Here is an 11998-nt window from a genome sequence, read left to right on the forward strand (position 1 = left end):
CAGGAGGTTGTGTTTTACACACAATGGTCCCAAGTCAAAAGGCTGTGACGAGAAGCCTTGGTAAATAAATGCGAAGAAAGTCTTCAATATGCATGGCAGTAGCACAAGTGAATGTACTGTTTAAATGAAATTCGTACAAAAATGCATAAGAACTTTCGGCATAGTACACCAATACAGGGGAAAAGATCTTAAGGGTACAGATGTTTAGTCAATGCCGGCTAAGCAAAAGAATCTAAAAAAAAGAGAGAGAGAGATGTACAGAAAAAAACGTGCAACTAATGCAGAAAAAAGATTGGAAAAAAAAAAAAGAAGGAAACCATGCAGTGTATAAATGTGTAGGGGGCCAGGGAAAAAAACTGAAATACTGCAAAAGAAATAAAAAAAGAACGGGGGGGGGGGGGGGGGGCACAGGGAGGCATAAAAAGAACAGATGTCAGCTACAAATTAGCTGTGTGCTACATTTATTTTTGCTTGTTTCTTTTTCTTTTGCTTTTTTTATGTTCTCACCAACACTTATAGGGCTGATCGTATCTTTTCGCAGATCTTGTGCCTTGGCTGTGTTGCAAACCTTGTGATCATAAAAAAAAGCTTGAAAGTGCTAACTGTGGTCAGATGGCTCATGTAAATGTTTAACTCTGGGCCCGCTTCTGGAAGCACGGTAGTATAGCTCTATTTTTACTTTTCAGGTCATCGACTCTCAGCATGAAAAAAAAGGCTACTTTTATGTTTACCCTAGCCCTTCTCGTGCTCATTTTGGTTCTGGCTTTCATGGTATGTAGGCCTCACTTTAAGACTGCTTTATGACGAGAAACGAAGTTTTGCTAGGTGTGATAAAAGGCAGTTGGCCTCAACAAATCAAGAGTAGCCGTGTACGCGTACACAACTTACAATACTAGTAAAATTGACAGGCATGAATTGACGGAGGTGAATTTCAAATGGCCCTGTGCAGTCTACCAAACAGGGATTTCAACTGAGTTGGCCTTCTCACAATATTTGCACTCATCGACAAAACATGCTTTATATTTTGTGCATTCATAGTTTTCAGTTCTACAAATAGTGGTAGCAATTTGGGGGGGAAAAATAGCAGTCTATGCAAAATAGCTCAGCCAAAATAAGTTATTTGTAGTAGGCACATTTGAACATTTTATTAGTTACTACTACTTTGTAGTCCAAATCCGCACGTACAGAAGATCTGTATGCGCAGAGTGCAAGAACTATAGTTTCAGTGTGCGAGTCATGTAGCTCTTTTTTTGTGTCAGCAGCATGATCCTTTGAAAAACAGTGCATAATAATAAACTTGATACGTGGTTGGTACATTGCAACAAAAAGGCAGCTCCTAGCTAAAAAGTTCTATCCTGCGCTTGTGCTTGGTTCACGTGCATGGGGTCATGTCTCATTGTTGGCACAGCAGTGGCGTTGCTCGTGATAGCTTATTGGAATCCAGTTTAGTGCTACAGTGCTATAATCCTGCTGGGGGCTTCAGCTCGGTGCGTCAGATGCAAAGCAGTTATAACACCCCAGCCGGGATTTCAAGAATGCCTTTGCATTGCCCTTGACATCCGACTGTTGCAAGCGTTCCAAAGAAATTAAATGGCCAATTTAGCTCTCATGGCAGTGTATATGACTGCTGCTGGTTGCATTCTTATTCTGCATTCTGGATGGTTTGCTTCTTATTCACTTCAAAGGGAAAAAGTTGGTGTTCAGGGACGCCTAGTTACTAGGGTTTTAGTTGTCTGATCAAGATATTATTTTCAGATGATAGGTTGTTTGAATTTTCAAAATGAAAAAGTTACGAGAACAGTGTTTTCTTTTAATTTTTGCGCCTTGAATTCTTTATTGCATACCATTTTAAATTCCGATGCATCTGCAGTGGCCTAACTGCAATAAACATTATTTGCAGTTTTAGGCTGCTGCTGCGGTCCTGTTGTGTGCCAGAGTTCAGGGAGCATTTCACAAATTTCTTTGTGCATACATGCGTGTCTCGCCCTCCCATTTGTTACCTTTCCTTCACTCTTTTTCTCTCGCTTGGCAGGGATCAACGATTTTTCTGAAGCACAATTCTGGCTACCAGTTTGTGTACCTCGGTAAGTAGAGAGGTCTTCTCTCTGAAAAAATACACGTGTAGGAATGTCTTGTTTGCGTAATTCAGTTTGTTAGCTGTGTTCACTGATCCTGAACAAGCGTAAGTGACCCTAGCATAAAAATAATTGCGCTGCTGTTGAAGATAATCAAGTACTCAGTTGTCTATGCCATTCTTCTAATCATTGTCATATGCAGCAGTGGTGTGGAAAAGGAAGGGGGGGGGGGGGGGGGGGAGCATGCAATGCTTCCTTTGCTGTGGCAGTTTTATCATCTGTAACGTCCATGTACAGATGCTTATTATACTTTGTGGATTAGCTGGTTGATGCCTTGAATGGGATAAATTGTTGAGCAACTTTTCCTAACGCCAGCCTCTTCTCTGGGTCATTGGAAATTCAGCGCGTTGTTTTTGCTGTTAGCTATCTCTTTGGTAAAGAACTTGTAGGCATCACCGTACTGCCGGGTGAACCCGAGTGTAGGCTGATTGATCTTTAATCCCTAAAGGGGCCCTAAACAGGGCTCCAAAGGTTGCGATTTTACGTGCGCAATCACTGGAGTCCTATCCAAGGAACGTCCTCCCGCAAAAATGGCTTAAATGCGTTAAGTATTAGCCGAGTTACCGTTCCTTAAAGAGGGCCAGCAATAAGGCCTGGAGCTTTCATTCTCTCCTCGCGCCTCCAAAGCACTGTGGAAGCTGTGAAGTCACCGACCAGGTGCAAGACCACCTAGAGAAACAGGACAAGGCCCTTCTCATTTTGAGATACGTGCGGCCGCGGCGGCCGCTTTTCTGATGGAGGCGAAAAGCAAAAACGCCCGTGTGTGCGAGATTTCTGCGCACGATTAAGATCCCCAGGTGGTCAAAATTAATCCGGAGCCCTCCACTACGGCGCGCCTCATCGCCTGCGTTGTGTCGGTGCGTTAAACCCCACAATCAATCAATTGAGATACGTGCAGCCATTGGCTCCACTCGGCGATACGTCATGCTTTCTTTTTTTTTAGCAGCCGACACACATGCTCCTCCCACTGTCTATTCAACAACCAGAAACCCGCACCAGTTATGCTGTTCTCACTAAGCCCTCTGGTGTGCCAGTTCATACTGAGAAGCTCCTCCAACAGGACAGCAAAGCTGCTCCCACCTGGCAGAGTTTGGGCGTTAAACATTGCCAGGTTCAAGTTCCAGGGGCAGCCTGTCTGGACAAAGAGATTCGCATCGCATTTGGCAGCTTTATCTACCTTTGGTATTGTGTAGTACTCAAAAAAAGAGTCAGCCCTGTGTGCCTCCTTATGCTTTGCATTTTTGCATTCCAAATTTGCTTGCAATGGTGATGTGGAGGCTAAAACGTGTGTGCTGGTACACATCATGTTGCCGGTTTGAAACCAAGCTATGGGTCTGTGTTCCTGGGTGTCTTGTGCTGCAAACATTTGCATATGTTTGCTGCACAAGAGCCCCAGGTTGCAAAAATAAACACTGCTGAGGTGAGCCTCGTAGTCCAGGTATAGTTTTAGTGAATGAACTGAATGGCTAATTTGAGCTTGCTTTTTAGAATACTCTGCATGGCCGTAACAATTTGACTCAAGCCTAGCCTGTCCCAGACAATCATCTTCCGTAGGAATTATACTGGCCTCAACTGACCTCAAGCACTGTGAGAAGATTTTGCCTTGCCCATAAATTCAAAATGCAGCCTCTCTAGATGGTTAATTTTGAGAATAATTAAAACAGCCACAGTAATTTTTTACACTTCTTGATTGGTTTGTGAAGATTGTGCTCAACTGCTTCGATGATTGGTGGGCTTTTTCAACCCTTAATGACAAGCACCGTGGCTTCAAAGTCTTAGGAGACTGCGCTTCTCATATAGCATTGACTTTGATTGACGGGGGGATTTCAGGCCGTTTGGGGACTCCCTTGAGAGGATGTGCCAAAGCAATGCATGAAAAAAATCAGGATTGCATCTTGAGGCAGTATGCATTAAGCCGACGACTGAGGTTTGAAACAGCCAGTTGAGTGCTGACATGATGGGCCCCGGTAGCATATCTAGCATTGTTTTGTCATGTCAGTTTTCAGCTGCGCATGCACACTGGATACATTAGAAAGCACAAAGTGAGCGAAAATGCCAGACAGCTATTCCTTTCATTTCTGTAAGTTGCTTTGCAGTGGCAGTCCCCCCGCTGCCACCAAGATGCCACAGGAACGTCGTGTTTGGGTTTTCTTGCTGCCTTTGAAACGAACAGACAGTAGGAACTGTGATAAATGTCCGACAGACATTCCTCTGGGTGCCTTTGGGACAAAAGACCATTGCCACACACAGAAACCACAGAGCTTATCTTGTCTAATGTATATTTCTTCCTATTGTACGTTTTCATTCACGATTGGAGATTTGCAATGCCAGTGCAGCTATTGATATTTTAGGAAAGCGAAAGTATAAACTAAAGGGAACAACGGAGTTCGGCCATTACTGTTCCCCAGTTGTGGCAGCGGCTGTGCACCTGAAGAGGGAGAGGGATGAGCAATGGGAAGGAAAGGGGGTGGGTGACCTTAGCAAGGAAAAGTAGCAGAGGAAGCCTGGGTGTGTGCCAATTAAAAAAAAAAAAAAACTAGTTGCACTCTGTTTGCTTTAACTGCAGCTAGAGTAAAGTGCTTGTAGATGCGGTGGAACTGGGGCTGTGTGGTAAGGGCATGGAGCAAGAACATATATAGGAGATGAAACGACCTATTGTGGCAAGCGCGGGCGAGCGATTTGCCATTGGAATTCAACATAAGATGACTGTGGGGCAGGCAGAGGAATCGAAGGCAGAAGGCAGAAAAATTGGTGATTTCATTGCCAAGGGTGGTTGCCAAATATAACCAGTCTTTGTGATGCTTCTTTCTTGTGTTTGGTTGTGAGGGAACACATAACAAGAACCTGGAAAATAGTGAAGAATGATTAAAACAGGATTGAGGCAGCTTAGGAGCATGGACACTCAGGATAAGTGCGAGGGGACAGTTTTTTCTCTCTCAAAATGCAAACAGCCTTGCCTGACCTCCCAATGTTTTCCACCAACAGAGCCTGGTTCTGTCTAATGTCCTGCCTCATGTAGTGATTGCTTAGAAATTTGAATTAAAATCTACCTCGTCACACCAGACGACTTTTGTCATGATGGGCTGCCTACATATTTTTTTGCAATGTTGCCCTTCTGTACAAACCTATCGTCTTGCTAAAGCATAGGGTATTTGTGTTGTCCTTAACTTTAACAACTATTGCAACTAGTACAGCTTGTTGTGCACAAATATTTTTTATAGCCGTGTATTTTTTTCTGAAGTAAAAGTTGTGTTCTCTACATTGGTACTACATGAATATTTGGAGTGCAGTCAAGATTATAAGATTTAACAGTCCTGTTGTTTTTGCGTCCTTCGTAGTTTCATCAGCATCCCCGATGCAGTGAAAGCCAGTTTGGCTAGAATGAACAGCCTGTAATATTTGTCAATCTTGCTTCACTGGGAAGAGGCCTCCTCCTTATAATGTGGAGTGAATTTGAGAAAGACGATTTTTGTGTGAAGGCCTGCACAAAAATACCATGGATACGTCTTCATGGAAGCCTCCCCATAGCGATAAGCCATGTCACCATAAAATTTTTTTTAAAAAAAAACCCTTTGTATTTTTAGTCTTAATCTTATAGTGAAGCTGCAGTTAGCTATGATCTGTAACTCTGTAAAAGTGTGCCAAGTACTGCCATTGATAGCAGGGGTGAGGGACAGGTGCTTAGCGATTGTCCAGTGTAAATAACGTAGCATTTAGGTTTCACAACTGTAATCTGCAATCAAGTCGCAGATTTATTATTCTCATGGTCTATTATGGGTTTCTCTCTTTCTCTTGCTTAGGAGGAATTGTTGTGGCTTTGTATTGCGTTGGGCATGGACTGTGGTTTCTGTGCATGAAGCAGAGCACTGTTGAAGTGACCTAAGGCGGGACATTGGACTGGTCAGCGCAGGTGGGTACCGGTCTGATGTCAATTCCCACTGTTCTCTTATTTCCGGCCAACTTCTAGAAAATGATTGGAAACATTGAAGCACAACTGTTGTGGAAAATTCGTGCCCCAGTTTACATTTTGAGAATTTAGCATCGTTTCATGGGGTGAATTATGTGAATTTTGTCCATTCCGTTTCTTTTGGGTGTAGCATATTGAAAATAGTGCATGTGCATTCGTTCTAAAAAGATTTCAATTCTTTGATTTAAAAAAAAAAATCCCCTGCACTCGACGGGGTTTGGACCCACATCGCTGCAACAGTCCGCATGTGAGCCTGACTGCTCGATCTCCCTTCTTTTGGTGCGGCCTGCTGATTCGTCTCTTTTTTTTTATTATTATTATTATTATTACATGGGAGGATACGCTCTGACGTGACAGTATGAGGAATACATAGTCAAGCAAACAAGAATACGCTAAAGTTAGGAAAAGCACGCATGAGCGTTCAAAAGAGGAAACCAGTCAGGTGGTTGGTTGGCCATGCGAATTATACGCACTATGTACAAATGCCACTGTTTCTTGGAAATGACTTTGTTGATCTTGGTGGCTCAGCATGCCTATTACATAAGCGACATTGCCACAGACTGTACAAACCAATCAACACAAACATGTATTAGGGTGGCTCACCAGGATAGCTGAATGGTAAAAATCGGACTGAGAAAAACGTAATATCCATGCCTTTTCTGAGCGTTCACGGCAAAATGTCCCAGAAAAAGACAGCATCTCGGCAATCTACAAAACAGTGATCAATTGTCTCTGGTCGAGAACAGAGCCGACAGTCTGTTGACCAAGCTATGAACTGACCCTGGTCTTTCATCCAAGTTTTAACAGGGAGCGTGCCCGTGTGTAATTTAAAGAAAAATGTTTTAACGCCTGGCGGAACACACATTTTATGCATTCTTTTGAGGACATCCTGGTATGGACACTGGAGGTACGGAACATGATATAAAGGTATGGGAAAAATTCAGAAACCAGGGCATTGGAAATAGACTCGCGTGAAGCATTAAATATGTACTAAAGGCTAAACCGTGCCTTTAAGAATCAAAACGTGCCAACCACTTTTATGAGGAAACCCAGCGGACTTCGGACTGCTTCCACAGACACCGAAGACACCACAATATCAGGGAGAAAACGTGCAAGACGTGCTTGCAGTGCAGCTTTCAAGAACGGATGAACATCTCGAAAGTAGAAGCAAACAAGAATACGCTAAAGTTAGGAAAAGCACGCATGAGCGTTCAAAAGAGGAAACCAGTCAGGTGGTTGGTTGGCCATGCGAATTATACGCACTATGTACAAATGCCACTGTTTCTTGGAAATGACTTTGTTGATCTTGGTGGCTCAGCATGCCTATTACATAAGCGACATTGCCACAGACTGTACAAACCAATCAACACAAACATGTATTAGGGTGGCTCACCAGGATAGCTGAATGGTAAAAATCGGACTGAGAAAAACGTAATATCCATGCCTTTTCTGAGCGTTCACGGCAAAATGTCCCAGAAAAAGACAGCATCTCGGCAATCTACAAAACAGTGATCAATTGTCTCTGGTCGAGAACAGAGCCGACAGTCTGTTGACCAAGCTATGAACTGACCCTGGTCTTTCATCCAAGTTTTAACAGGGAGCGTGCCCGTGTGTAATTTAAAGAAAAATGTTTTAACGCCTGGCGGAACACACATTTTATGCATTCTATTGAGGACATCCTGGTATGGACACTGGAGGTACGGAACATGATATAAAGGTATGGGAAAAATTCAGAAACCAGGGCATTGGAAATAGACTCGCGTGAAGCATTAAATATGTACTAAAGGCTAAACCGTGCCTTTAAGAATCAAAACGTGCCAACCACTTTTATGAGGAAACCCAGCGGACTTCGGACTGCTTCCACAGACAGCGAAGACACCACAATATCAGGGAGAAAACGTGCAAGACGTGCTTGCAGTGCAGCTTTCAAGAACGGATGAACATCTCGAAAGTAGAATAAACGAGAAACAAGCTGCCAAACAAAAAGATGAACAAGCCCAAGTCCCCCTCGCACAACTGAAAGAAAAAGGTCGCAAACAAAAGAACCCGCGTGAGAGAAGTTGAATCACCGTCCATGATGAGAGGTGGTGCCGCCGCTTATTGGCGAAGAAAGCACCTTGCACATGCTTGTACCGCGTAGTGTGAAGGTGGTATCCTTTTTACTCTGTGACACTTGCCCTGCCGTCGTCTGGTCAGCACATATGAAACCTCGATTTTTCGGGGGGGGGGGGGTCGAATGCATCACTAAACCCGGAACTGTGCTACCATGAGCTGCCATCCAAAGAAAGCCTCTAAAATGCCTGGCAGTGGAACATTATCTCTACAAGCGAGTGACAAGGGCAGCTAGTGGCAGCCAAGCTCCAGGACTGTCATGCATTCGCTTCACTTTGCTGCAGACTGCAGGCAATGCAGGATGTGAAGCACAAGTTGCTGCTTCCAACAGTCATGCCGACTCAATTTCTGTCCTACCCAACCTCTATGTTGCAGTCTCGTTCCAAGGGGCGCAAAGCTGCTACTTCACGCCCCACGTGATCTTTGCACACAACTGAAGATTTAAGGGGAGCCAGCATTAGTGGCAGAAGCGAAAAAAGCAAAATGCCCTCGTCTAGAAGACCCCGATGCTGATGGCACTGCCAGTGGATACCTGACACAAGAAAAAATAGCTTCGGGCTAGTCTGTGGATGGTCATGATCACCTGGAAAGTGGATTTTTGAAAACTCAAGAATTTTCTTGCTGGATCCTGCACCACTTCCCAGCCAGAAATGACTTTTTTCTTGCTGGAATGTGCACCACTTCCCAGCCAGAAGGGATTTTTTTCCTGCTGGATTCTGCACCGCTTTCCAGCCAGAAATCACTTTTTTTTTTTTGCTGAATTTCTGCTACCAGCTGTAGCAGCACACATTACCGAATAGGATTTTTAATGTACACCATTCTGACCCAAATTTTGAGGGGAGGACTTGTGACTACCATAGGTCATTTATAGCTAGATATCAAAACACCATATCATAAAATCAGCATTTCTGAATACAAGAACTCAGTTGTGAGGGCTTTTGTGCCCTGCACAGGAACGCAGGAGGCAAAGTAGAAATTTAAAACTGTATTGTCATGGCATGTAATAGTTACACATTCTCAGCCTTACACTTGTGTACCAGTTCTTGGTGCCACTTTTTGGTATCACACCAGCAGTCTAGTAGGTTGCAAGTTTCTTGTACCACTTTCTGTCACGTAGATGTTGCCTCACAGGTACTGGAAAATAAAACAGTAGCAAGAGCAAGTCATTATAGATCGGTTCACCTTGTAAAATAATATTACGTGTGACTGTCTACTGTACTTCAATACGGCGGTGCACTGTTCATGCATTAGTTATGCCGCGTTTATTAAAATAAACGCCGAGGTTTGGTACGTACTGAGACTCCCAAGTGCCACTCACTAATTTGCACAGGCCGCCTGAGTATGATACCAAATGACCGTGGCCTTCTTCTGCGAGCATAGATTTTATCAAACCAATGCTGCTAGTATCAGTGCATTTGAATGGCACTCAGTCCATTGTTGTTTTTATTGCAGCCACATCTTTTTCTGAGCATCGCACTTTGTTATCAACAAGCGACGCTAGTATAATGCAAAAGCTATCCTGTCCACTTCCTCCACAAACAGCACAGGTGTGCACAAAAGCACTGCAGTGAAAACACTTGAGAGAAGACTAAAGGTACGTCCTCACTTGCAGCGCAGCACGTGCGCAACACTGCACGTGCAAATGCTGCGCTGCTGCACGTGCAAAAATGCGCACCACAAAATGCCCTTTCGCGGCAAGATTCCTCTGCCGCGCAAGGATGGCCCTTGAACCCATTTTTGCGGCAGGGCGCTTTGCGCCAAACTCAACCAGCCAATCAGCGCCTGGGTCGCGTGAGCTGCGAGGTCAGTGCTCTCCCCGGGGACACGGCCGGCGCCAAGAGCCGGCAAGCGCGCGCCTCAGACCCGTTCCTTTCTGCTTCCCCGTCGGAGAGGGCCAGGACCGGTTTGCTCAGCCGCTGCTGCCGCTTTTGCACGTGCGCGCTCCCAGTAGTGAGGCCTTCAAAAAGCGGCGGCGTTTCTGAGCACGCGGCGCGGCGTGAGATACTGCCGCAAGTGAGGACGTACCTTAAGAGCGAACACTGCGCAAGTGCTGCTGTGTCCCGTGTTGAGCACCTGTCCCTTGTCCTCAGTCTTCATGTACCTTCACGCTGTAATGTGTTCCACGACTGAGTCCCAACTTGCCCAACAATACCTATATTCTTGTGCATTTCAGTCACTGCTGCAAAAATTTGCAGCCATGGTGCCAGAGGTGGCAGAGGATGACAAAGTGGGCGAGGCCAAACAAAACTGTTCGATCTGTGGTGAGACAAAGTACATAACAGCGTTAGAGCACACTGGGGTGCAACAACATGAAAACTCAAACTGGGAGAGTAACAGCTCTCGAGCTCTGTCTGAAAAGCACTGGTTTCGATGCGTTCAACCAAGCTGTTTCTATAGGCGCGAATTGAATCTTAAAAGTTTTGCAGGTGGAATGGGAGACTTTCAATGCCAGTCAAGTAGAAATGCACAGAACAACTCACACCGGGTCCGAGGAGCAGTGGGTTTTTCCCAAGCTGCAGGCTTGCGCACACTGTGCAGGAGGGTCTGCCGGGTGCGCTATTGACTTTGAAAGTGACTGCGTGCCGCTGCTTGCGAATCTTATCGGGGCATGAACGCTTCACAGCAGCTCGCAATACTCGCTTTGTTTCACTCTGCAATGGTCACTCGCGCTGCCTGCAAATGTGAGAATTGGCCTCACAAAAACAAAGCACACCACAGCTGATTTGTAGCATTGATGACACCTGCAGCTGTGCCTGGCTACCTGCATCAGCTAGTGATCACTGCCAGCACCATATTGTCGTGAGTCAAGTGGCATGGAGATATCCTGCCATATGTCGAAGGCACTTGGCTATGTCACCTTGTTTTGCTTTATGCGAGAGACGTCACATTGGTGTCCATTTGTTGTGTGCCATTTCTATCCCGTGGGCGCTATGAATAAGATCAAATTAAAGTATTCCATGCTTCACAGGCCATTCATACTTCAACCGTGGTATTGTGATGTGCAAAGGAAGTGAACTGTATAATAATATTAACCCCAAAAGTTGGTGTTGGTACCTCTTTAAAGGTGCAGATGGGACTGTGGGTTTGAGATATGGTGTGCAATCCGAAGAACGCCATCTTGAGTCTCGGACACAAGATAGCAGGAGACAAAGCGATTTTATGTACATTATATACGTACCATTTGACTACTTTCTGATCAAGAATGAACTTAACAAATCGCCGGCCTGGCCTTAATAGTTACTTCTTGCAGCTGTCTCCAGACTTCTGGCCACCTCTACCTGTGGGGAAGGAGGGTTGCCATAAAATTTGGGTGATGCACCGATGAGCATTTGATCAGCGAAGCAGCACCTTGTTTGCCTGAGGTGGGCAGTCAGGCTGGCAAACACTGGGCCGTATTCTGAGTCCCTCCTCCACTCCATTTGCTCCCTCCACTCTGCTGAAGGGAGGACTTCGCAATGCTTATGCATGGAGAAATCGATTTCAAGGATCTCCTCGACCGAAGGCTGAAGTGGAGGACGGAATCGGAATACGGCCCAGTGTCTCAGAGGGTTGCTGGGCTTGCTGGCCGAATCTCCCAGATGCCCCCCTCCCAGTAAATGTCAAGGAAATGATAATGATGACGATGGTTGGTGTTTAATGGCGCAAGGCCAACAAGGGCAACGAGTGGCAAAGAATGAATTATTTAATGGGTGATGAAACATTAAGGAAAGGAAAGAGGGCCGAGCCTTAGGAACACATAGAGGCAAGGGGTACCAAATGGCCTCCTTCGTGACTGGTTGTTGCA

General features: G+C 45.1%; 1 protein-coding gene across 4 annotated transcripts in view; it reads left to right on the forward strand.

Annotated features, from left to right (window-relative positions):
• The window catches only part of LOC144155425 (type I phosphatidylinositol 4,5-bisphosphate 4-phosphatase-B-like), a 36591-nt gene that overhangs the window by 22779 nt on the left and 1814 nt on the right, over window positions 1–11998 (forward strand). For 2 of the 4 annotated variants that reach the window (XM_077686835.1, XM_077686837.1), the window contains exons 6-8: window positions 687–771; window positions 2033–2084; window positions 5936–6045. In XM_077686835.1, coding sequence (XP_077542961.1) covers window positions 687–771; window positions 2033–2084; window positions 5936–6018 — 220 coding nt within the window. In that variant the 3' untranslated portion in view covers window positions 6019–6045. Of the gene's footprint in view, window positions 1–686; window positions 772–2032; window positions 2085–5935; window positions 6046–8589; window positions 9647–9666; window positions 11987–11998 lie in introns of those variants that run through there. The other 2 variants (XM_077686838.1, XM_077686836.1) reach the window with 2 other exon arrangements.

This window comes from Haemaphysalis longicornis, unplaced genomic scaffold (assembly GCF_048455015.1).
Source record: "Haemaphysalis longicornis isolate Haplotype H1 unplaced genomic scaffold, Haemaphysalis longicornis Haplotype H1 scaffold_1, whole genome shotgun sequence".
Classification (NCBI taxonomy): Eukaryota; Metazoa; Arthropoda; class Arachnida; order Ixodida; family Ixodidae; genus Haemaphysalis; species Haemaphysalis longicornis.